General features: G+C 49.4%; 1 protein-coding gene across 1 annotated transcript in view; it reads left to right on the top strand.

Moving 5' to 3' along the window:
- Window positions 1–25,940, top strand: part of CD82 (CD82 molecule) — a 57,728-nt gene that overhangs the window by 26,609 nt on the left and 5,179 nt on the right. The window contains exons 2-6 of the mRNA XM_050955501.1: window positions 80–161; window positions 10,097–10,169; window positions 13,965–14,089; window positions 16,187–16,261; window positions 23,804–23,911. Coding sequence (XP_050811458.1) covers window positions 99–161; window positions 10,097–10,169; window positions 13,965–14,089; window positions 16,187–16,261; window positions 23,804–23,911 — 444 coding nt within the window. The 5' untranslated portion in view covers window positions 80–98. The remainder of the gene's footprint in view (window positions 1–79; window positions 162–10,096; window positions 10,170–13,964; window positions 14,090–16,186; window positions 16,262–23,803; window positions 23,912–25,940) is intronic.

A 25,940-nucleotide genomic window follows, 5' to 3' on the forward strand; every position in this document is an offset into this window, starting at 1 on the left:
TATCTCTAGTGATGACCAGTGCCCCTTTAATGCTGTCTAGAGGCTATATACTAACGTGGATTGTTGTTTTTCCCTTTAGATCCTGGAAGTGAAGGAAGATGGGGTCCGACTGTTTGAAAGTCACCAAGTATTTCCTCTTCCTTTTCAATCTCCTCTTTTTTGTAAGTATTCTTGTCTCTCTGGGGGAGGGCTTGAGTAGATAAGTAGCTCTAAATTAAGGGGTGGGCAGAAGGGACTACATATAGCCTCAAATGCAGACATTTAGACTTCAGAGTAAACTAAAATTTAGTATAGGTGCCCACTCCAAAATGTCACTGACCCTGATGCCCCTTGTGGCTTCCAGCTGTACACGCTCCCATCTCCTTCCCTGGCCGAAGTAGACAGATTGCCCCATTCCACATATCTCTCCTGCTGTGTCTAGTGCCTATAGCCTCCTCTGTCAATGGAAAGGGGAAAGTGGGCCTACTTTGCTTCCCTGGAAATTTTGCCATTATTGCATTCCTTTTTCTTCCACATCTGGAGCAGCAGCAACAGGGTTGCTACAGAGCAGTGAAGCCACAAAACCTGTAGAGTCCATTGCAATCCTCCTGTTCTAAATAGTCCAGGCAGGCTTCACAGAACCATCATAATTTCACTTCCAGTCCCAGTAGCTGGCTTTGATTTTTGAAAAAGCTGAATCAGTCCCAAGTTTTCCATTTGAAGTGGAATTTTTTAGGGTCTTGGGTGCAGGCTTGCCTGGTGGGATGAGGAGGATTGGATTTTGGGAGGGGGACCCAGTGTGAGCTGCTTCAGAATCCCTGATTGGTGCTGGCTCACTTAGTTTGGGTGAGGATGGGAGGGTCTACGTCTGACATGTTCACCTGAGTGTTCGGCCTCAACTTCTCCTTCAGTCACAGCTCTTCTCCACAAAACTCCTCTTATGTTTGGTTTAATGGCTGGAATATCTATGTCCTCCAGGGCTCTCCGCAGGCTGATCTAAATCATACAGGTCACACTGGGATTGTTCTGGCTCCCTCAAGGTGGTGCCACTTGTAGTAGAGCCTGGGACGTATGTCTTTTTATCAGAGGCCTGAACTGAAGTAGTGGTCAAAGCTTTGACCACTACTTTAGTTCAGGCCTCACATGAGGCCTCTGATACAAGATATCTGTCTCAGGCTCTCCTCTACTACACCACTAGAGTAGGGAAGCCTCAGGTAGTCTTCTCTAGAAATGCTGTAGCAGCACAGCTGCACCACTCTCTTGCTTCAGTGTAGACACTCTCTCTCTCACTATAGTGATGGGAGGGATTCTCCCATTGCTCTAGTTAATCCACCTCCCTGAGAGATGGTAGCTAGGTTGACAGAATAATTCTTCTCTTGATCTAGTGCTGTCTATGCTGGGGATTAGGCTCACTTAACTATGTTGCTTGGGTGTAGATTCTTCACACCCTGAGCATAGGCACCAACTTTCCAATGTACTGGAGGGTGCTTGGCCCCTGCTCCACCTCTTCCCACCCTGTTCCACTCCCTTCCCTGAGTGTGCCATGTCCTCACTCCTCCCTCCCAGGCTCCTGCATGCCATGAAACAGCAAATTGCCACGGGCGGGACGGCAGGGCACTGAGCCACAGGGCCTGCTGGCAGGCAGAAAATCCTGGGTGCGTGGGAGGAGTTGATGGGAGGGTGGGGGGAGTTGATGGAGGGGGGCGGGAAGGGCTGCCCATGGGTGCTGAGCACCCACCATTTTGTGCTCCTGAGCAACATAGCTGGGTTGATCTAACTTGAGTGTAGATGTAGCCTCAGATTCTAGCTTTCCCCAATTCTCCTGTGTTGGTTTAAACTCTGTCTGTCTCCCTCAACATTGCTGAATGTGTATGACAGAGAAGCCTGCTAAAATGAGAGCTTTGCTTTCCAAGCTTATCCTGTAAGTGTGGCTTTACTCCTCTACCCCACACGCTGTCATGCCTCGAGCTGTGCTGTGCTGCAGCCTCCTGGAGTGCTGGCCTTGATGTTGCAACTGGGACACATCTGGATCTGGTTTCCCTCAGTTGGCTCTGCTAGCTCTTTCCTTGCCATGTTTTTGTTGCTTCCCTCTCAGAGGAGCCAGGATTCCAACTAAAGACTGCCAGGGACCAAAGGTCATGATGTTCTTAGCATATCCGAGGAGAGCCTTAAAGGGCCATCAGAGGTTTGAGGGGACTGGTTTTAGTCTAGGTTAGTGGGGGTGGGGGAAGTCCCTACAGGATTGTATCTGGCTCTTCTGCTAATGCACACTTGTTCCCAGGCTTATCTGTAATTGCCCCTCAGTTTTGAGGGGGTGGGTTAGTATTTTATTGCTCCCTTATCTGCCCATAACAGAAGGTATTACCCTGTTTATGGTGTAATACAACAAACTATCCTTTACAACCTCCTACTCCTCTGGGGGAATGGATGGAGTGAGCTGGGGTCCAGTGGGACCTCAAAGTTAAGAGATTTGTGACTCTCAGCTACTTTTTAGGCAGGTTTCTGGTTTGTGTTCAGCAAGAATAGCAACTTGGAGAGGGGACAGAACCCCCTGGATCATGGGGAGAGGTACCCTGGGACTGTCATCCTGGTTACAGGGATTGGGGGCATTTCCTGTGTTCAGTGTAACAGTCTCAAAGCGTGAGTTGGAAAATAGGGGATTAATGTGGCTTTCTTTTCTCCCCTCACTTATTTGTTTTAGGGTCCAAGTTGTGGGAGTCTTGGCTGTAAATAACCTGCACTCCAGAAGCCCTGCTTACCATTCCTATGGAGACGGTTCTGTCCAACTAGAGAGGGAGAGGAGGCTGCATGTCTTACAATAGCCTGCAGTGCTGTCTTGCCCTATAATAACCCTGCTTATCTTTCCCTTGCTGCTGCTGCTGAATGTTTGAATGGAGATTGCAAAGTCTCTTATTCCACACCCTCTCCCTCACTTCCTCCCCTCTCCCATCCTGCGATTCCCGTTCCCAGCCAGTAAACCAGTGTTCTTGGGGATCCCCCATGGGACAGCTGTAAGTCATTGGGGGGAGGGAGGAAGGGGTCAGAGCCAAGCTGCTCCTTCAAATTGATCCACAAACTGCAAAGTATTTTCCCACATTTTGCATGGAAAGAGATTGAAAGATGCTGTGGGGTGGGGGTAGGGGGAACGGCTGATGGTGGAATTCTGCAGCAGGGTTCTCAGGGACCTTGGGCCTCCTCTGGCTGGCTGCAGGTGACGGGAAGCAGCTGTTCTCTGGGCAACTTTCATCTGCTGCTTCTCCTGTGACATTTCAAACAAACACTGCTGTTTGACTTAGTACTAGGCCTCTGCCCAATGGAAAGCTGGGCTGCAGTGCTGAACTAGGGGCAATGAGTTGGGAGCAGTATTGACCAAATGAGGTCTGCACATCCCTCCCTGAGCCAGGCAGGCTCCATTGAGGGCCCCATGTAAGTAGTAAAGGTATTACCGCACCATCTAAAGGTGTATTCACTCTGGGGTCAGCTCTTAAGCAGGAGAGCCAAGCAGAATTTTCTGCAAATTGTCCTACTCTGCAGTGGTGATGGCGAGGGGAGAGGAGGTGAGAAACTATCCCAAAGCTGCTGTGTCCCTCTAGAAGTGTCCTCTATTTGGGGGTGGTGCTCCCCTTAGCACAAGGATTCAGAGCAGACTCCTATCTAAGCTGTGCCATGTGAGTGCATGTTGGTGGGAAGAGGGGACTTGCATTAAAGCTCAATGTGCCCATAAGGCAACATGTGGGAGCTGGAGGCTTTTCCCTTTGAGTAACTCAAGGACTGGATGGAGATGCCTTGCTCAAAGCATGTATCACAGTGAGATGGATCCTCTGTGAATACTCAAGTCTATGGACTTTTCTTTAATGCCTGGGTAGCCCTATCAAGGGTGCTGAGTGCTGCTTCTGGGAGTAGCAGGGGCTCTTAGTCCCAGAGGCTTTTCTCTGTCAAGCTGAGGCTAGTGAATAATGGGTAACTGCCCTCAACCTGAACTGACACGCACATGCTGGGGTGGGTTTGGTTCCAGATGGGATGGATTTGGAATGTAACTCTCAGTGGTTGGTCATTCTACAGATCAGCAGTGGCAACAGGAAGTTCCCATCCCTGCAGAGAACTTGCATGTTAATACCTATGATGACTGACTTTTGTGGTCCTGTTTGACCTGTCGGCTGCAGCCATGTGATTTGGCACCTCCATCCTACTGACCTGGGCTGGAGGGAACCAATGCTATGAACATGTCAAAACTATTCTCAGATCCAGGGATCTGTGAATTCTGAGTGAGTGCATGCAATTAAGAAGTTACAGGGCTCAACCACTGTAGGGCTCTAACTGGGTGGCAAAGGTCTCCAGGTCCTGGGGATCTGAGCTCCCATTTGCTGTTAGCTATCTAGAAAGGAGCAAAGGAAGGAATATTTTTCTGGTTCTGGTTTCATAGTCAAAGTCTCTAACCTAGTGTCCTTGCCTGGCTGAAATGGGCTCTCTGGGCCTATCTGAAGGTGATGGGTAAAACATTATGGGAATACTGCCATTCCAGCTGCTGTTTAGACACTGAAATGACACACCTGTCCATTACTAGGTGATAAAGTCCTAGCCCATTGAAGTAGCCCTAGGGAGACGAGGCCTCCAACATATCCTTCCTGGAGATCTGAGTGGCCAAGGCAGGTCACAAAGCTCCACTGAATAGAGGAAAATTTTACCTATGCCTCCTGCTTTCTCTACTTCTCCTTACAGCGAATTGGAAAGACAAAAATCTGAGTGCTTCAGAGCTAAGGCTGCATAGAGATGGCATTATGGAGCTGAAGTGAGGGAAGGCAGAGGCCTGGTCTACACTACACATTTAAACCGAATTTAGCAGCGTTAAACAGATTTAACCCTGCACCCATCCACACAACGAGGCCCTTTATGTCGATATAAAGGGCTCTTTAAACCAGTTTCTGTACTCCTCCTCAATGAGAGGAGTAGCGCTGAAATCGGTATTGCCATGTTGGATTAGGATTAGTGTGGCTGCAAATCGACATTATTGGCCTCCAGGCAGTATCCCGCAGTGCACCTTTGTGACTGCTCTGGAAAGCAATCTGAACTCGAATGCACTGGCCAGGTAGACAGGAAAAGCTCCACCAACTGTTGAATTTCATTTCCTGTTTGCCCAGCGTGGAGCTCTGATCAGCACGGGTGGCGATGCAGTCCCAAATCCAAAAAGAGCTCCAGTGTGGACCATAGGGGAGATACTGGATCTGGTCACTGTATGGGGAGACAAATCTGTTCTATCAGAGCTCCATTACAGAAGACGAAATGACAAAGCATTTGAAAAAATCTCCAGGCTATGATAGACAGAGGCCACAGCACAGTGCTGTGTGACAAGCGTAACGGAAAGCCAAAGAATCAAATGGACACTCAGGGAGGGGGACTGAGGACTCCACCTATCCCACAGTCCCCGCAGTCTCTGAAAAACATTTGCATTCTTGGCTGAGCACCCAATGCCTGTAGGGTCAAACACGTTATCCAGGGTGGTTCAGGGTATATCTCATCAATTTACCCCCTGTCCACCCCCGTGAAAGAGAAGGGGGGAAAAAATCGTTTCTTGGCTTATTTTTCAGTGTCACCGTATGTCTACTGCATGCCGCTGGTAGATGTGGTGCTGTGGCACTGAACAGCAGCATCCTCTCCCCTCTCCTCCCCTCCCCTCCCCGGTGGCAGACGGTACAGTGCAAAATGACTGGTAGCCGTCCTCATCATCCTGTGAGTGCTCCTGGCTGGCCTCGGTGAGGTCGGCCGGGGGCGCCTGGGTAAAATAGGAATGACTCCCAGTCATTCCCGGCAGATGGTACAGAACGGCCGGTAACCGTCTTCATCATAGCAACTGGGGGGCTGAGCTCCATCAGCCCCCTCCCCCCCCCATTTCATGTTTAAAGAAAAGATTCTGTACTCCCTGGACTATCATAGCAGCGGGAGGCTGCCTCCACCTCATTTTATCTCACTAAAAAGTCAGTGTTTCTTATTCCTGCATTCTGTATTACTTCATCACACAAATGAGGGGACACTGCCACGGTAGCCCAGGAGGGTTGGAGGAGGAGAGAAGCAACGGGTGGGGTTGTTGCAAGGGCACCCCCTAGAATGGCATGCAGCTCATCATTTCTGCAGGATCTGACACGGAGTGGCTGTGCTCTCTGGTACACTGGTTCTCTAGTACACTTGCCGCATATTCTAGGCAGGACTGACTCTATTTTTAGATAAAACATAAAATAGGGAATGATCTGGGGAGTCATTCCCATTTTTGTCTTTGCGCCCCCCGGCCGACCTCAGCAAAGGCCAGCCAGGAGCACCCATGACAGCAGCAGACGGTACAGAATGACTGATAACCGTCCTCTCATCGCCAATTTACAATGGCACAGCAAACAGTACAATAGGGATAGTAACCTTCTCTGCTATCTTGCAAAGGCAAATGAATGCTGCTGTGTAGCACTGCAGTACCGCCTCTGTCAGCGGCATCCAGTAGACATACAGTGACAAAAGGCAAAACAGGCTCTGTGGTTGCCATGCTATGGCATCTGCCAGAGCAATCCAGGGAAAAAAGGCATGAAATGATTGTCTGCTGTTTCTTTCTCGAAGGAAGGAATGAATGACGACATTTCCCCAGAATCACTCGTGACGCTGTTTTTGCACCAGCATGCATTGGGATCTCAATGCAGAATTCCAATGGGCGAGGGAGACTGCGGGAACTATGGGATAGCTACGGGATAGCTACCCACAGTGCAACGCTCCAGAAAATCGATGCTAGCCTCGGTACATGGACGCACACCGCCGAATTATTGTGCTTTGTGTGGCCGCGTGCACTCAACTTAATACAATCTGTTTTTACAAAACTGGTTTATGTAAAATCGGAATAATCTTGTAGTGTAGACCTACCCTGAGTCTGTATGTAGTCCATGGTATGTTGCTCTCCAGGTGTGGCTTTCTTATACAGTGGATGGTGAAGAGTAGCTTTGCAGTCAAGGGAAGACCACCTGCTTTAGCCATCTAGCTTCATCTCTGAACCAAGTAAGCTGAGCAAGTGGCTGCTGCTGCTCCTTTCACTTTGAGGTCCATGATTCCAGTGGGGTGGGGGCTCCCAGCCTCAGTCAAACAGACTTGCTGTCCGTGTTGCAGGATCATAACTTCAGCCTTATTGGAAGCCTCTGCCATGTGCAGGCCTGTGCAACATAGACCCTATGAGGATGGACTGAGATGTGGGGAGTAGAGGAGGTGTTTCTGCTGCACAGTTCTCTGTCCTACCCTCCTCTTAACATTTATGTGGGTGAGGTGCAAAGTCCCCCTGAACAAAACCCCAAAGTTTAAAATCCAACCCTCAGACTAGCTGTTCCGTCAGGCAGAACGTGACCCTAGTCCATCTTGACACACCACAGTGTCATCCCAAGATAGCACTGAGCTGGGCCCTGTAATTATCCTGCTAAAGGAAGTACAATATGAGGCCATAATTGCCACTTTCCAGTAGGCTTGGCTTGGTGTGTCACTGAAGTGAGTTTATTTTCAGTGCTTGGTAGCAAGGCTGACACTTTTCACTCTGACAGGAGCCCTGGCTAGAATCCTGTCCCCTCCTGTAGGGGGATATGGTGTGTCCTACAACCCTTGCTTAATCCATTGAAGTTCACTGATCACTGAGTTCCCACCCACAGACAGAATAAGAAAGATGTTGCACTTGAGCTGGTGGAAGGAGCAACCCTACTACTGTGCTCAGTGAATTGGCATAGACATGGAGTGGAACTGAAATTCTGTCGGGGACTGCAATGCAGCCATAGGACAGCCTGTCTTTCCTTTCTCCTCTCTTCCCCCGCCCCTCTGTTTTCCTACAGCAACTTCCTGCAAGCACAAGATTTGCAGACTAGAGCAAAAGGCAGACTGAACAGAGGCTGTAGATGGTCCAGTGCCTCATAACAAATAGCCTCCCAGGAACACAACTAAGAAGTAGTTCTGTTTTTTTTGTCAGCAATGGGAGAACATAGGTTGACAGCCCAAGATCACTGCTCCATAAGAAAGTCATATGAATATTTTTGAGGAACTGAGAGTTAAGCAGGAGACTATCTCTATCTGTAAATTCACCTATCCCTAGGAATGCCATGTTAGCTGAGATTTTCCTTCATCCATCTGTCTTGTGTTTTTAGCTGACTCCCTGGCTTGATGTGTGGTCCCAACCCTGCCCTGAGATACTGCAGTGTGCTCAGGCCCACTGGAAGACAGCCAATGTGGCATTTTTCCAGTATTGGGCTAAACAGAGTCCAGCTTAAGAGTGGGCGCTAATGTGCACTGCAAGATTCAGTCCTCCTACCCCTTACAATGTATAGCCTTTTGCAAGCTTTCCACCACTGAGGTGCAATTTCTTTCACTCTCCCCCTTGTCTGCATGTGACTTATTTGCCACTTAATTCTGCTTTAACTTGGTTGAGTTTCTTATCCTTCTTGGTCACCTGCCACCAGCACAGCTACCAAGCTCCCCTCCCAGCCATGCATGCTGTCCCCTAAGCAAGAAAATGGAAAGCAGGTTCTTGTGTGGTGTGATTACACTCCAGTTCCATGGACACCACCTGGTATGAGACACAGCAGTGCAAGTCTGTTTGTTGCATTGGTGAGGAAGTTACAACAGTTTTCAAAACATATGGGAAGGGGAATTTCAGGAGCTAGCTTCTCATTTCCCTTGTTTCTACAAACCTCTGAACACACTCCAGCTGGCCCATAATCTGCATCTTCCTCTCTTGGCTCATCTAGCCTCTGTCCTGCAGTCTTGTCACTGTTTGGTTCAAGAGCCTTCTCGGCAGCTCCTGCCATCTGGGACTGCCTCTCTATTTTTGCCCTGAGTCTCCTTCCCTCGCACTTCAGATCACAGCTGTAAACCTCTGTTCTGAGTGTGCCTTTTGCAGTTAAACGAATGAGAGCCTGATCTGTGTGTTGCTTTGAAGGTATAGGGACTCTGCCCTCCATTTGTGCAGTGGGCTGTGATGCTGAATGGGGTATCTGGGCACTGCAGTACTAGCTGTTGGAATTAACCCAATATAACAGATACTGTGGTACAAGGCAAGTACCTAAAACTGAGGGTTCCGTCTCAGTATAAGGGCCAGGGAAGTTGTGTGCATGTAACAAAATGTAACCCACAATCAATCTGGTGCCTATTTATCCTCTCATCAGAAATGCCCAGCTCCAGATGAGAAATGTGTTACTGCAAATCCTCACCCCAGGCAAGCTTTGTGGTAGTTGGGGATGGGCTGCTGCTGCTTCTCTCTGGAACAACCAGCTCTTTCTGGTCTGTGCTATCCCCAGAGTTTGCCAGCTAGTTGATGCCAGTGGAGTGTTATGAGTTTTGGTTGTGGTGTTGTCTGTCTGTTCAGTTTCCCTGTCCATGTCTTGGCCCCATGCCAGAAGCTCAGCTGTCACCCTCATGCACCATAGCTTGTGGCTTTGTTCCTTGGAGATGAGCTTTCTGGTTGGGCATGTTACTCATAGGAGCCCAAGCTCGGCAGCACTGATTTCTGCATTTGATGCTTTGCACTTAGGCTTGAGTCACAAATAAGAGGTCTGGCATGTCCATTAGACCTAACTGATGCTCCCTTGAAGGGTCCCTATTGTAAGGCACCCCGTAGGATTAGGTAGGTGATTCCCCATCCCTGTGAAAGCACAACCCTGGATCAAGCAGCAGGGCTTTCTCTGTCCAAGAGCTCCTATAATGCTTACCTGTGTGTGTGACACATACCTGCCTCTTGCTGCTCTTTTTCGACAGCATTGCTCTGCAGTTGTACAAATTGTGCCTTGAGACTCACTCCAAGCCTTTCACGGCAAAGAGCCTTTTGACTGTCTGTTCCAGCTCTCCTCTCCTGCAGCACCATGTATAACTAAAGCACTACATGAATAATCTCCGAACAGCAGAACCTAGAGCCTGTGTGCTGCTAGCTAGGACTACTTCTGGGAGTGACTGTTTAATCTTGTTTGCTTGCTCTTGGGGAAGGGTGTGTAATGGGAGGAAGGATGGGAACAGTGGGACTCTTGCTGTTTTGCTCTTAGCCACCAGTCCCCCAGTCTGTGGTTTGGTTTTTTTTGTTCTGTTTGTTTTTAACTAGTGACTTTCACTCTTCTTGCTCTTTCAGATCCTGGGTGCTGTGATCCTGGGCTTTGGAGTGTGGATCTTAGTCGACAGAAGCAGTTTCATTTCAGTTCTGCGTAAGACCATGATTCATTCTTCTCCCTTTTTATCTTCTGATTTATATCCTGTGGGAGATCGGTCCCTCTGTGTGGTTAGCTCTTTAAATACAAAGGCATGGGAGGGACTTCTACCTTGTGCTATGCCAAGGAACATAGTCCTAAGCAAAGACTGGCTTCTAGACGAACATCAGTGGTTAATGATCTTGTTTAGGGGGGCTATTGGATCAGTCCAGGGATAGTAACCTTAAAGTGTGCCCCATTCAGAGAAACTACTTCTAAATAAAAACTCTTGAGAAATTCTACATCTCTGCCCAGACATAAGCTCCAGATAAATACATTACAAGCCACGTGGCTGGACCATTGCTACTTGCTGGGCCCCCGGTTCAAATGTGTTCTTACTTTATCTAGTTACTTTCAGTGTGCCCAGGGCTGTGCAGCGAGACTGTTTTCTGCCTGAATATTTAATCCCCAGAGGATATGGGTCTTGGGAGACAGCAAAAGGAGCAGCTGATTCTCAAGCTGTTTGCTGAAATGCAGTGGATTACACATAGATACATTAATTTTGGTTGTTAACTGGGATCTGTATTTAATTCTTAATTGGAGCTTTTTCCTCTCGCTGTTCTTAAACCCATATTCTAGCCTGACATTCACAGCCCCCTGCATGTGTAGTAGTAATCTCCTCACTCACAAATACCCAGTCAGGAAAGGGTGACTTGGGCCTGTTCAGTGGGGTCAAGGCATTCTGTGCCAGCCAAGAAAATTTGAACTACCTTAACTGAACCTGGATTGGGGTGAGATTTAAAGGGCTTTTGGTTAGTTGGGTAGTTGTCACCCACAACAGAAGTCACATGTTTGTGGCTTTCTTGTATTTAAAGTATTGGGTATTTTTATTTCATAAGCACTTCCCACATCTCCAGAATTGTGGATCGAGGCTGTGTGAGCCTATCCTTGCACGCAAGCTACCATGGTTCGGCTTTATTCCAGGGAGTGAGGAGTAGCAGTAGCTGCCATGCTGCATCCAACTCGCTATCCAGTGACTCTGCAGGTGGCATTGGCTACCCAGCCATGTGCCATGCATCTGTAGAGACGTGCAGTTTGGATGCCATGAGGCGGCTTTCTGGAAAATGTGACCTGTTGAAGGGAAGGGGGATGGACCCCTATACTAAATGCTGGAACAGCCCCAAATCATTGAGCCTTGCATTATTTTACTGCAGGATCTGGGTTGCTACTTCAGCTTTTACAAGGGGAAGAATCACCAGGGGGCTACAGCAATGAGGTTGTGAATGGAGATGCATCCCTTTATACTTGCAGCCATAGGGGTTTGCTCAGGGCCTATCTACTTACAGAATTCCAGAAGGAAACACCTGTTCCTATTAAACTGGATGACACCATAGACCTATGATTTGAACCTCTGTTGGCACAGCACCATTGAATCATAGAAGATTTAGGGTTGAAGAGACCTCAGGAGGTCATCTAGTCCAACCCCTTGCTCAAAGCAGGACCAACCCCAACTAAATCATCCCAGTCAGGACTTTGTCAAGCCAGGCCTTAAAAACCCTCTAAGGATGGAGATTCCACCACCTCCCTCAGTAACCCATTCCAGTGCTTCACCACCCTCCTAAAACTAACAAAATGTGCGGAATACATTGATTTGACTCTACTGGCTGCTCTTTGCTCTGCTTGGCCTCAGTCTTTCTGTGTCTTAGCTCTGTTTTCCCACTTTACCCTTGATCTCTGCTGAATGTGCACCACAGTGCTTTAGGCTTCCTTCCCTGGGATTTCCAAACTAAGTTCTTTCTCTGCCTACTCCCCTCTTTCCTGTACTTCTTTCTTCCTCCCCTCTGCATTTAGTAACCCTACCAGAGACTGGGGAAGAGTTCTGCACAGCAGGGCATTCCAGCGTGCTGCCGAAAGGGCCTACGTGTCTCTGTTCTCCTTTGGCTGCCTGCCCAGAACAGGGGAAGACATAGAGCAAGGGGGAATGGAAAGCAGGAATCTCCTGCCAGTAGAGTCTGCAGAATCTTTCTTCGAGAGCCAAGATGCTGCAAGCAAGGAGCCTGGGATCTTTTGAGGACTTTGGCTCTGGGGTTGGAAATAACATTTTTTTTTTAAATGTGGAAATGGCCCATCAATTGCCTCCTAGCAGTAAAGCGCTTCAACACATGTTCAAAGGCTGCAGTCGTGCCTGCATTGCTACAGGGGATTTGTGGATCTCTCTGCTAACATGCAGAGTGTGAGCTTGGACTTTGATTTAGGGCTACACCCTGCAAGGCAAACGTGTCCAGTCACGGGTCCAAGATGTGATGTCTTGACGTTGCATTCAGTTCCAAAGCTGTTGGGTTTTTTAGGAGGGGGGAAGAGAGCAGGGGGTGTGCTAATGTTCTGGATAATATATGGTGTGGGATTGCCTGCCTGCCTGCCAATCTGGTCTAAGAGCTGGCTCAAGCTATTCCAATGAATGACTCTGGCCTTGGTAGCTACCTGCCTTCCTCCCAGAACATTCTAGTGGAATGTGTGTTTCCAATACCAATTGGGTACGTGTTACAGCTGGGGCGGGGAAACTATGATGTTCTTCTGGGCCTAGTCTTGATTTAAGGTAGGGTTGTTTGCCGGGACTCCCAACCTAGAAAGAGGCATCACCAAGCTTTGTAAGTCCTGTAACCTCACTTACTGGTCACGCGACATCCAGAATTCCCCAGCATCCTGAAACTCCTTTGTTGCTAAATGTCTTTCTATGGCACTGTGAGGCTCCTTATAAGCTGGTTAAACATGCTTTTTTACCTCCCTTTTGTCTGCCTCCCTCCCACCTCTCTGTAGGGGTGGGCAGTCTGCAAGGAATGGTCCTTCCATGACCAGCATAAAGGCAAGCCTCTGTTCTGCGGCTTCTGCAATTGCTATTTAAGGACAGTCAGGAAGGAAGTGAGGACTGAAACCACAGCTGAGCCGCTCCTCTGTAAGGAAGGTTACACCTTCCAAATTGTGTGTACCGTAAATGGAGACAAGGGGGTAGCATCCATTCAAAGAAAGTGCAAGGGCTGCCGATGGATTGTGCAACAGGAGCTACAATTAGGCAGGATCTGTATTAAACCTGGAATAATTTATCCTTGAACTCCTTTATACAGAGCTGGCTGGCCACTGGCATCAGAGCACTACATTCAAATTGTCAAGTAACTCAAATACCTCCTACCTTGGCCAACCAACACCCTGCAAGCCAATTGGGGGTGTCTGTCTGTTTGTGTGTGTGTGTCTCTCTCCTCTCTCTCGCTCGCTCACGCATTTAGTCAGCTGGTCCTTCACAGTACTCCTTTCCTGCATAATGGATGGGAAGAAACTGGACAAGTATAAAGTTGGATTTCTAATGTGAAAAGGCAGATGAAAGAGGGAGCACTTCAGTAGGGAAAGGAGTAGAACTTTCCCCAACATTCAGTTATTGAATATTAAGAATTTGGGAAACAGTGATGAGGTAGAAAGGTGGGGTTGCTCCTGCCCCATCTCTAGGAGACCCAGTGTCTGCTCTGAGAGTTAGTCAGAGAATTATAAGTAAGACATGAAGCTAAGGTGTAACTAGTCTTTTACTGAGATTTACAAGCAGGCTGAATGAGTAACTGCAGGTTCAAAAGTGTTTGGGAGAAGGGAGGCAATCTTTCTACCCACAGACAAACTTTTCTGTTCAGGTTTCTGTCTAATGCTCCTGTCAGCCCTCCTGCAGCCATGGATATGGGCCTTTAGTGCCTGCACAAGCATTAATCAAAACACTTGGCTGTAAGTGCTTGTCTATTGATGGCTGACTCTTTCCCTCCCTGTCTCCTACAGAGACGTCATCTGAATCACTAAAGGTCGGTGCATACATCCTCATTGGAGTTGGGGCCGTCACCATGCTGATGGGGTTCCTGGGCTGTGTTGGAGCGGTCAATGAGGTCCGATGCCTCTTGGGTCTGGTGAGTGAATCACTGCTGCCTTTACTCCACCTCTCCAACTTCTCTTCATGTTATGACCCTGTCCTCTGCTTCTCCCTGGCTCAGTGATCTCTTTGAGAGTGATGCAGGAGTGGTGAGCCAGTGTCTAGGGACTTGAACCATCAGCAGGGCAGCCTCAGGCTGGTTGGGGCTTTTGTTAGCCAAGATGGCAGTCTTCTCCCTTCTCTGCAGTGTATACAGGGCCGGCGCTACCATTTAGGCAGCGTAGGCGATCGCCTAGGGCACCAGAATAAGTGGTGGGCGCCGTTTTGCCAGAGGGGGTGGCAGGCGGCTCCGGTGGAGCTGCCGCAGTCGTGCCTTCGGACGGTCGGCTGCTCGCGCAGCTCCAGTGGAGCTGCTGCAGGCACCACTGCGGCAGCTCCACCGAAGCTACAGAGCGCCAGACCCTCCTCAGGCACCACTGCGGCAGCTCCACCGGAGCCGCGGAACCAGCACATGAGGCGGCGAAATTGCTGTCCACCTAGGGCGCTCAAACCCCTAGCGCGCCGGTCCTGAGTGTATATTTTTCTCTCCCCATCTCAGTAATAAATTACGCAGAAAAAAATTTCCTCGGTGACCTCTCCCTGCCTCCATCCTCCTTGCAGCCCTGGGAGAACAAGACTATGTGCCAGCAGTGATGGATAAAGGGGGTGGGTGTGAGAAGAGACTTGCTTCCTGCTGCAGTGCAGGTGTAATGAGATGTGGGGTGCAATCCAGGCTAGCAGGGCTGTCCTTAGGATTTACGGAGTCCTCTGCAGTAGTGTTAAACTGATGCCCCTATGCCTGACTTGGGGCACAGCCATTGCCCCCACTCGTGGACCCCCAGAAGAACCTCCCCCCATTCCTGACATACACCGAGCTTTGTACACAGCAGACGCTGCAGCAGCCCGAGGTAGGGGTAGGGGATAAGTATGAGGCATCAAAGGACACCAAGCTGCCCAGCCTGCCTCACGGCAGTGGAGAATCAGTTCCCTGCAGAGACCGCATACCCTCTCCCTCACTCAGAATGCACGACGCTGGCACATTTGGCTCTGAATACGGCCCCTGCCTAAGGAGACTGCAGCACACGCTGGGTGTGCAGGAGCTGATGCACTCTTACCTGCTGTCCCGGTGATGGTGTCCCAAATTTTCAGGTGCCCTACACAGCTGCGTAGGCTGCATATGCTGCAGGGCTAGTAAGGGGTTGTCTCCACTTCCTTGTAATCCTAGGTGCCTTACAGTGCTTTGCTGCTGTAGCTCACAGCCAGCGTACAAGCATGCATGCCACATCCTCGAATGTCTGGGTGCTATGTAGCCAGCCCTGGTCCAGCAGCTCTGACCTGAGCAGCCTGTCTACAGGCTCACTCTGGCTTCCACTGGCCTTGGTTACAACCAGGAATGTGACCCCAGTGCACTCCCAATCTCTCTATTCTCTCCCCCTTGCCCCTCCCAACCCCAACCCAACAACATTGTGCTGTGCAATGCCCAGCCTTCTCCTGAATGGCTCAAATAAATTTTTGTTTGTTCCTTTAACGGCACAAAATCACATAACGTTTTATTAACTTAACTAGTCTCCTCCATTCCATGGATTGGTAAAACTGACTTTTTTTTTTTTAATCTGAGCACACCTACTGAGGAAAATGTCCAAGGCCGTGCCACATAGCCACCCCTCATTCTGGTGCCATGAGCAACTTCTGCCCTTGAGACCCAGGGCTGGAATGTGGGGGAAGAGAGAGGTCCGAGCCTCGGCATGTTCTGTCACATGCAGACACTGTAATTGGGCCTCCCCTACCTACCAGACTGTCTCATCTCCCTGCTGTGGAGTCTGCTCCTGCCAGGCCCAGCAGCTAGCCTAATGGCGGAGGTAGAGCTGCAGGCCATGGCTGAAATGTTTTGGGCAACTAACTCTAGCTAGTTCTGTTAGCTCTTCATTTTCATGATCAGCCAGGAATCTCCAGACTAAACGCTGTTCAGTCCTGTGTGAAAGGCCTGCATTGTCAGAATTTGCCCTGAGCCCTACTGAGGTTGCTGCCCATAGATGTAGACTTGCTTGGGAAGCCAGCAGAGTTAACTCCTTCTCTTCTGTTTTTGTTTTTCCAGTACATCACCTGTCTGCTGCTGATCCTCCTAGCTCAGGTTGCTGCTGGCCTGCTCATCTATTTCCAGCGAGATGCAGTAAGTTTCACTTCCCTATAAGCCTTCAGGAGACACAAGGGTTGGTATTGGGACACAGACCTGCAATACATTCCTCCTTATCCTATCTGGCTTAGGGCTGGAAGCTTACTTTCCCAGCCCGGTTATGTCGTGTGCAGGCAATGGAGTCAAGCTCTCTCTCTCTCTGCATCCAAGCTATCTCCTCAACACTATACACAATCTGCCCTGTTGTCCAGTCTGTCTCGATGTGCCTGCCAGGCCCAGCAGCACCATGTACCCAAGGACTAGAAAGTTACTTACTTTTTCACCCATGGGTACTATCAGAAGTACCAAACACTTAACTTATGGTCCTCATCTGGACACCACCAGGTCCATGCAGCCAGCAGATCCCCTTTATTCCACCGACTGCTGGAACACTCCATTTTTGGGACCCTGTCGATGATGTCAGTCCTGGTTACCCACTGCTCATGAGCTCTCTCCATGTGCTGCCATTTACATTTAGAGAATGAGCTGCATGTGTCAGGGCTTGGCTCATTCAAAGAGCTGAATGAGAATAGCAAGTGAGACAGTCTGCTCCCAGGCTTGTATTTGGTCTGAGAACAAGAGCAGTGAAGAAAGGTGGTTCCTCTGTGGGACAGCTCTTCAGTGAGCATAAAATGAAGCACCTGAAGTCCACGGCAAAGCTCCCATGGCTCTAATGGTGCAGCATCAGGGCCTAAATCCAGACTTGGGGAAACTCCCTTTCCTGTCCCCCTGTTGAAATGTAGAGAATTTGTGAATTGGGCTCTTAATCTTTCCACTGGCAAGGAACTAAAATACACACTAACTCTGTAGTTTCCATCCGTGTGTGTAACTGACTGGGTGCTTGGACTTGAGCAGTAGCTAGGCAGATATGGTGGGTGGTGATTATAGAAGTCTTTCCCATGAGGTTTGGGGCAACCATGTTACTCCCTCGCAGGCCTATGCAACCATCCCAACGCCAAACTGGCAAGGCTGTTGGTGGTAGCGGCTCCCAGACATGGTAGCTCTTCCTCCCGTCTGTGCTGGCTGGGTTTCTGCTATGGAGTGTCCTGTCTGTGTGCACATGCCTGCTCTCTTCCAACTACCCTGCCTCCCATGCTGGGGGTCCCTACAACTCTGCTCTGTTGCTATCCTGTCCCAGTCCACTTGCTTCATTTCCCATCCCCTTCCCCATGACCATGCAGGATTGCTTTTGCATTTCAAACTCTTCCACACTTTCAGTTTCAGAGTAAGTGGGTTAATAGCTAATCTCTGTATCGGAATCCATTCTGTCCTTGAAGCAGGGCAGAACCCATAGTCTGATGGGTCTCCATCTTTACTACTTATTGAAGCCTCATGGCCTTTATCTATTGAAACTGCTTTTTATTGCAGCTCTCTAGGCCAGGGATCACATCTTGTCTTGCGATCTGTGCAGCACCACCTACGTTCCTAGAGCTCTAAGGGACTAGGACAAAAGTGCTGATCCCCTTCAATGCATTGCAACATCCAGTTGCAGTCTTAAATTCTTTCCCCAAGGCAGCTCCTCCTCTGACCTCTAGCGGGTCAGTGCAACACTTGGCCTAAAACCTAGATCATGTGGCTAGTGGTGAATTATAATTGTGCTGCCCTATGTCTGACAGGATGTGTTTATACTGGTTTAAAACCCGTGTTAAGTCTCAGAGCTCAGGCCTACAGACTTGGGCTCACAATACATTACTAAAAGTAGCCGTGCAGCTGTTTGGGCTCTGAAGCTTGGAGTGGGGTGGATTTCAGAGCCCAAACCCAAATTTCTGCTTAGCTGTTTTTAGCATTGCAGCATGAGCCCTGAGAGCCAGAGTTGGTAGACCTGGGCTCTGAGACTTGCTGCCCTGCTCCCACTCAGCTAGCTCGAATTTCCTGCAGTGGGCTGTGGTGAGCAAGAGCAGCTGTATGAGCTGGCTTCCTAATCACCTGTGCTCACACATGGCTTGCTCTCTGCTGCATTGATTGCACTTGAGGGGGAGAAGTGGAAACAGTGATTAGCTGGTGTGGGGAGCGGAACAGACATTTGCATGTGCTGCATCAGAGAACAGCCCCAGTTCTGATGAAAAGTAGGGGGAAATTACTGCTTTTCTTCTGGGTGTGATCAGCTTTGGCTCAGCAAGGCAAGTGTGGTTTCCTTGCCACCCACCCCAATACTCTCCTTAACGCTCCTTCCTCTCTGCACTGTTCAACACTTCACCAGTAAAACTGCAAGGTTTTGTCTACGCTGGAATTTCTTGCAAGCAGCTGATATTGGCAGCAGTATAGGGGAATTGACCATACAGTAAGGGCATCACCTTGCTGCAGGAGCCAGTGGCAGAGCTGCTTGGATACTTTCACCCCTTCTGTGGAGGAAATGGGGTAGTTGGGCTCCTGAGCTGAGATTCCAAACACTCCCATGCCATCCATCCAAGGCAATTGAACTTCATGTGAACGGCTACATTGGAGCCTTTTAGAGGATCCCTTAAACTTGAGGTGCGGTCTGCTCTGTGGGGTACTTGCACAGATCTTCAGAGCAGCACCCCCAAGTTTTATGGGCCAGAATTTCTCCTGCCCCTCTGACTCACGACAGGCCATGCTTCATATTGGTATCTGCACTTGTGGTGCTGTGAATGTTACTTTATTTAGTGCCCCTTCTCCTGAAGGAGTCCAAAGAAAGTACTGTAAAGTATGCTTAGAATTACACAAGACTGTTTCTTAGCATGTAGGATATTTTCCACAATGACATTCTTTGATTTAATAAACTTGGCTAGAAATAACTTTCAGCGATGGAGAGTGAGGGGTTGGAGTGGGTGGTGTTTACGAAGAGTATTTATTTCAGGTCTGAAGTGCAGTGTACATGACAAATCTGTACCTCCACTTCTCAGTAGAGATGTCCATACCCCATCTGGCACAGCTGCTCCGAGGAAAGTATGATTTGTCCAAAAGTAAATACCAAGCATTTTTCATCAGTAGATCTCATAACACTTTACAAAGGCGGTAACATCACTATCTCCATTTTTACAGCTTGGGGATACTGAGGCAGAGGGGGTGAAAAGACTTGGCCAAGGTCACCCTGCTGTTCAGTGGCTGAGCTGGGAATAGAAGCCAGGTCTCCTGAGGCCCAGTCCAGTGCTTTTATCCACTAGGTCACTCTGCCACCGTATGAAACCCTTAGTTCAGAAGTCACCCAGGTATTTTCTTTCTTTCCCTGCCTTCCCCTCTTCTCCAGGCCTGGTTTTGGCTGGGAATGTTGTAGCTTCCTGTCCCTTCTGTCTACCTTGGTCTAAAGTTCTGGCCCATCACATGATAACATCAAGGTCCATTGCTTCAGGGTTGCCCTAGCAATAGATGGGCTAATTGTGAAGACTTGAGTGAGTCTCCCTGATCCTCCAGCAGTGTGTAGTGGCAATGAGGCTTCCACACAATGCTGTCCAAGGGAGGTGGGTGGAGTATCATCTCCACTATAGATGTCTGTCTCAAAGTGTTCTTAACTTGGGTGAGCTGACAGGTATTGGTTTAACATGAGTTAAAATAGTAGTGACTATATATGACAACTCAAGTTCATCCCCCAGCTTAAGCTGAGTGAAAAGCAGAGTTGGCATCTCTTCACTGCTGTTTTTTAACCTGAGTAAAGAACACACCTTTGTTTTGCAGTAAAGACTCTAGGTATACAGCTGTCAGCACAACACCCCCTTCTTCCTTATGTTTGACTCTTGTTACTGAAACAGGTATGGGCTCTTTGCAGCTGAAAGGCACGGGAGACTGGTAGCTCCCAAAACAGTAATATACATTTGACAAACTACATTCTACTCTTCAAGCTGTGTGTTGCTGTTTAATGATAGATCCCAGTACAGTCACCCACTTCCCCTCCATAGATCATAGAATCCTAAACATTAGTGCTAGAAAGTCCCTTTTAGATCTCATCTAGCCTAGTTCAGGTTGCTTCCTACGCCGGTGGTTTTCAAACTGCGTCTTGTGACCCAGTACTGAGTCGCAGAATCTAGGGCACTGGGTCACGGCGGCTCTGGTTAGCACCACCAACCAGGGTATTGAAAGTCCCTTTGGTGCTGCCCAGCTAAGGCAGGCTAGTTCCTACCTGTTCTGACACTGCACTGGGCTGTGCCCCAGAAGTGGCCAGCAGCAGGTGGGGGGGCCATGGGGCTCTGCACACTATCCCCACCCCGATCACTGGTTCTGGACTCCCATTAGCCAAGCTGGAGGGGGCGGTGCCTGCGGGTGAGAGCCACGTGGAGCCGCTTGCGCATGCCTCTGCTTCCGGGGCACAACGTGGTCTGCGGTGCCAGGATAGGCGGGAAGTCTGCCTTAGCACCCCTGCTGCGCTGCTGACCAGGAGCCCCTTCTTGCACCCCAAGCCCCTTGTCCCCAGCCCCACCCTAGAACCTGCCACATCCAGCCCTGAGCCCCCCAAAATCTAGGGCTCTCTCCTGCACACCAAACCCTTCATCCCTTGCCCCACCTCAGAGCCTGCACCTCCAGCTCAGAGCCCCCTCTTACACCACAACTCCCTGCCCCAGCCCAGAGCCCCCCTTCATTCCTGAATCTTCATTTCTGACCCACCCCCCACAGCCCTCATCTCCACACCCCAGCCCTGAGCCCCCTCCCACATCCTAAACCCCTCATCCCCAGCTCCATTGGGTCACGGGCGTCAACAATTTTTTCTTCAAGTGGGTCGCCAGAAAAAAAAAGTTGTACAACTACTATCCTGTGCCATATTCTGTGGGACTTTTGCAACCTAGCTCTAAACAACTTAAGAACAGGAGAGTTGTTATGCCCTATTTGCCAATTGTGTGGTGTATGCAGGGGCTTGTCTCCGGCTAAGGGGCTGTAATGTGTGCCTCAGCTGAAGGATTGGAACTGATTGGGGAATAATTTCTCAAAGAGAGGGGATGGGAGCCCCATCACTTGATATGCATTTAAAACCGGACCTGACAAAAATGTAGTGTTCCGGAGAGAACGATCTAGCATTGGTCCTAGAGAGATGGACTGGATGACCTCTGGGGCCTCTTCCATCGCTAAGTGCATGAATAATATAGTGAGTGTAACTGTGCAGGCCAGACTCAGATTTCTTCCCTTAGTGCAGTGATTGGTTTGTGCAGTAATGAGAAAGGGAAGTTGAAAAATTGCATGGTCACTGTTACATGGGGGGCAACATCCTCCTCATGCAGCTAACTTTAAGCCATTTTCCTACTCTAGCTCTATGTAACACCAGTGATAAACAGCAATGGGTTTTTTTCGGTGGTATAAAGGGGGGGTGGGTATTGAAAGTTGTTCAACATGCTTTTCCAGCTTGCTGCTCTTTCAGTTAGTTGCCCTGGTGACACACAGGGGGCTAGGTGTTAACTCTGGATGCCTGTGTTCATTCTTGACTTGCTCTGCCAGTTATACTTGAAAACAGGTTGCCCTAGGTTCACTCTCCAGAACTGTACTTTCTGTGTAATTAACCCCCCCCCCCCAATTCTTTCTGAAACACACAATAATCCTTGGTTTATAATTATCTGCAGTTCCTCGCAATGCTGGTGTAAGGTTGACAGACCCCGGTCGTCAGCAGGCGGGATCGAACCTGGGGCCTCTGGAGCTTAGTGCATGAGCTAAAAACCAACTGGCTGTTAGCTAAAGCTGTAGAGCAGACTAATTTTATCTCTTGAAGTGGTCTCAGTGCCACTAGATGGGACAGAACACTCCACCCAGGAAATGTGTGGGTTACATTTGTACAAAATCCCCTAGCTTAGAACTAGAGCCACTTGAGACTCTTCTTCCTTAACCCCCCAGGCAGTGCATCCTCATGTGATTGGCACAGATTATGCACAGCAATTAAAAGCTAGAGCTGTGCATGAGCAGAGCTTTTCCTTGAGCTCTGAGAGCCTCAGATCTTGGGGCTATGGTTCAGGCCTGTGTCATGCTGTCAGCGGTAATGGAGCTGATCACAAAATCTGGGACTGAAGCACTTGAACTGGGCTCAGTCTTCTTGCTGAGCTGAGCTTGCTTTGACTGAATGTGCAGGCTAGCAGCTGACTTCCTGGGTGGGGTTCAGGGTAGACAAGTAGCTCTTCTTGCCTGCCTCTGCAGAGAGGTGGGGAGAAGGCAGCCCAAAAGTTCAGTAAACTTCTGAGCTTACTGAAGCAGCGGAGGCCAATCTCATTAGCAAGAACCAGGTCAAATTGCTGTCATTTCCCCTTGACTTGGAAGGGGGTGGGAGGAGAAGTTGGTTTGCCAAGAATGAAGGGGAAGAAGGTTAGAAGTCAGCTGAGGGGAGAGGAGAGATCATGTGACTCCTATCTGTGTGACTGAACCTGGCTGTCCCCACAGAAAGCCAAGCTGTAGATTCCCTGGGAACACATAATGCTGCCTGATGCTGAGTCCTGACCAGCCCTGGCTTTGAGATGAGTTTTTCCCTGAGGCAGCTTGTGCAGCTGCAGCAGTAAATACTATTGCTGAAGCTGGCTGGGCCAGGTCACTTTATACCAAAAAGTGGATGGATGGATGGCTGCTCCAGGCAGGTTACAGTAACCTTGGGTTGGCTTGGAAATGCCAACTCCAGGACCACTTCAGTGGTGCCTATTTTGTCACCCCCACTGAACTTGATGGGGTGGGGGAGGGGCCGCATTGCAAATGCTTATGGTGGAAATCAACTCTGCTCCTGACTCTAACGCAATCTCTAGTTTTCCCCATGCTCCTTCTGACCTGATCCTTCCCCTTTCCCCTGGCGTTGGTGGCTGCTGCTGCTGTGTCCAGAGTAGTGACTGAGGAGGACCTGAGACTCTTGGGCAGTGGGAGTTGCGGGGGTGGGACTGACCACGAGGAAGGTGGTGCTGAGAGTGACTAGCTTGCTCTGCTGATCAGGCTCTGGGTGGGTATGAATGGCAGTGTGGCGGTGGAGTATGTACTCATGGGGAGGGAGATCTAGAGCAAGATGTGTTCGGGGTTTACCATTTGCACCCTAAGATGTAGCTGGGCTCTCCAGTTAGTAGGATCTGTCAGTAAATTACCAGCAAGGGGCCTTGGCTGCTGCCCTCACCCAAGGCTGAGTAGGGAAACCCTTGCTGGCCCCTGCACAGTGCAGCAGGGGAGGGGAGGCTAGTTCCATACTTGGGTTCTGATTCCCACGGTTCTGATTCCCACAGTTCTGGCTGCAGATACAATGGTCTGTCCAGGTGGGTCTCAGGGAGGAAGCTGGCCAAACTTCCATCTGCACCACCTTTCCAGTCAGCTCTGACTCCTTGAAAAGAGGCGGAGGGAGTCAGCGCACCTCCCTGTGTGTAATCTTGCCCTAATGCCCAGCATCTTCATTTGGACTTGGTCAGTCACTGCGGATGTCAATGTAATTTGCAAATACCCTGGGCTTTGAGGCTTCGTTAGTAAGTCAGTGTGTTTAGCCTCTCTCTACTGAGAGGGGAACCCACTTGCCTAATCCTGCAGAGCAAGTTGCACAGCCAGGCTGATAGTCTCCCATCTTTAAACCTGGAGAAGCAAGTGCAAACTCCAGAGCATGGGCAGCAATCTTAACTGACCTGTGTTTAACCCTCGTCTTTCCTTTGCCAGCTGAAAGCAGAAGTGTCCATCGTGGTCCGTGACCTCATTCGGGATTATGACCCTGTTAATCAAGGCAAAAAGAGCATCCAGGATGCATGGGACTATGTGCAGGAACAGGTGAGTCATCGAGTGAGGGATGGTGAGGAGAAAAGACTATGCTGGATCTGGTGGTGGGCTGGCAAACGTTGGCACTGGACAAAAGTGAGGTGCTGCTAGTCAGACTGAGAGTAGGGGAGGTGCTGGGTAAACTCAAGCAACCCCTTACTTTGACTGTCTCCCAGCCTGTCTCATGGCCCCAACTAATCCAGTCCTATGCACCCCCTTCAGTGCTGACATGCAGCCCTTATGCCCTCCAGCCTCCTTGCCAGTGTACTCCAGGAATCCCTTCCCTAGCCAGTTGTGTTGAATCTCTGTTCATGGATTTCAAGGCCAGAAGGAACCATTGTGATCCTCTAGTCTGACCTCCTGTGTAACACAGATCACAGAACTTCCCCCAAAGTAATTGCTAGAGCAGAGTGATTAGAAAAACATCCAGTCTTGATTTTAAAAAATCTCCCATGATGGAGAACCAACTATGATCCTGGGTAAATTGTTCCAGTGGTTAATTACTCTCCCTGTTGAACACTTCTTCCAGTCTGGCCCCGTGGCTCTCACCTGGCATTACTCTCACCATGGTAGTCTCCAGCTGCAGCACTTGGCTCGTGCACTAGGAAGCTATTACTGGAAAGGACTTCCTTGTTCTCATTAGTGTTTGTAGAACTGTGCCTGTTGAGGAGGGGAACCGCACTGGGCCCTGCCATCTGGCAAAGCAGCACAGTCAGCTGTACAGGGTTTGAGCACCTACTTGCTGAGAGACCATGTTGGCTGCTGTTCTCAGTCAAGGCCCTGCAGCTGCCTGACCCAAAGGGGTAGGGATGGAGGGTGGGTACTGCATAGTAGGTCAGACAAAGGGGATTTGAGCCTTACTCTCCAGAGGTACTCCACCTCCACTACTTTGTACTCCTTTGCTCCAACACCAAAGTATGCCTTAATACTCCACTGACACCTTTTGCTGGGATTAATTTCTTGATACTGAACTAAACTGAAGGTTTAATGCCAGGCAGCCCAGCTGAATCTGTTGCCCTACTCCCTAGGATGTGGTATCTTATCTGCAGGTGCCAGCATTGCTGAGAACCATCCAGCTGCCCATGGGTTCTGCTCTTGGCATCAAGGTCCCTGCTTGAACAGCTGGTGGGGAAAGCTAATGTCCTGGTTCAGCATTTGGGCATGTCAGTCATGTTTACATGCCTGCAAAATCACAGTACTGCAGCTAAACAGGAGAGTAAGAGCCCTGCCTTTTGAGAGCTTGCAATCTAGCTAGGATAAATACAAACCAAGGATCAGGAAAGGATGCAGTAAAAACAAGGGACTGTCTAGTGACATGGCTCTTGTTTGTTTCAATGTCTATGCTTTCTGGAAAGAGCATGCTCTGGGAGGTCTGGCTTGGAGAATGGAGGCGTGACAAGACCAAGTCCGGGGGAGGGTCCAGGCATAGAGGGGAAGGAGATAGGACAAAAAGAAAACAGGTTGAGCTTGAACAGAGCCATGTTGGCAAGAGGGCAGTGAATCCAAATGTGCTAGCTCCCCCAGCAGCTGAAATGGGACAGTGTTGTATAATCCAAGCATAAATGTGGAGGCAGAGCACTCCTACTCAAGGCTGATTTAGACATCTGTTAACGTTTGTTTTCATCCTGACTATTGGGGATTGACACTCCCATGCACCAAAAAGCACTTCACATGGTCTGTGGGGCAGATGATGATGGAGAGTCACATTGTGTAGGTCTCCATTTGGATGCTAAAGGAAAACTCCTCCAAGCCACAATCTACCATCATAGTCATGCTTCTTTAACAGCCTTACAGAGGACTGTCTGGGCCATGGAGGTGGAGTCTCCTGTCCTCCTTAGAATCCATTTCAGCAGCAGGGAGACTTGCATTCCCAAAGCCTGTCATGTGAGTGAACAGGAGTTAGTCTGGGATCCAATTCTGTTAATCAGCACTAGAGGTCCTGTGTGAGCTTGGAAGGATGTGTGTCACAGTGGGTATTGAGTCTGGAGCATCTCTGGAATATCACATCATTGCACAGCTCGCTCATGCTGTCCAGACTCCA

The sequence above is a fragment of the Gopherus flavomarginatus genome, chromosome 5 (genome assembly GCF_025201925.1).
Source record: "Gopherus flavomarginatus isolate rGopFla2 chromosome 5, rGopFla2.mat.asm, whole genome shotgun sequence".
NCBI classification, from domain to species: Eukaryota; Metazoa; Chordata; order Testudines; family Testudinidae; genus Gopherus; species Gopherus flavomarginatus.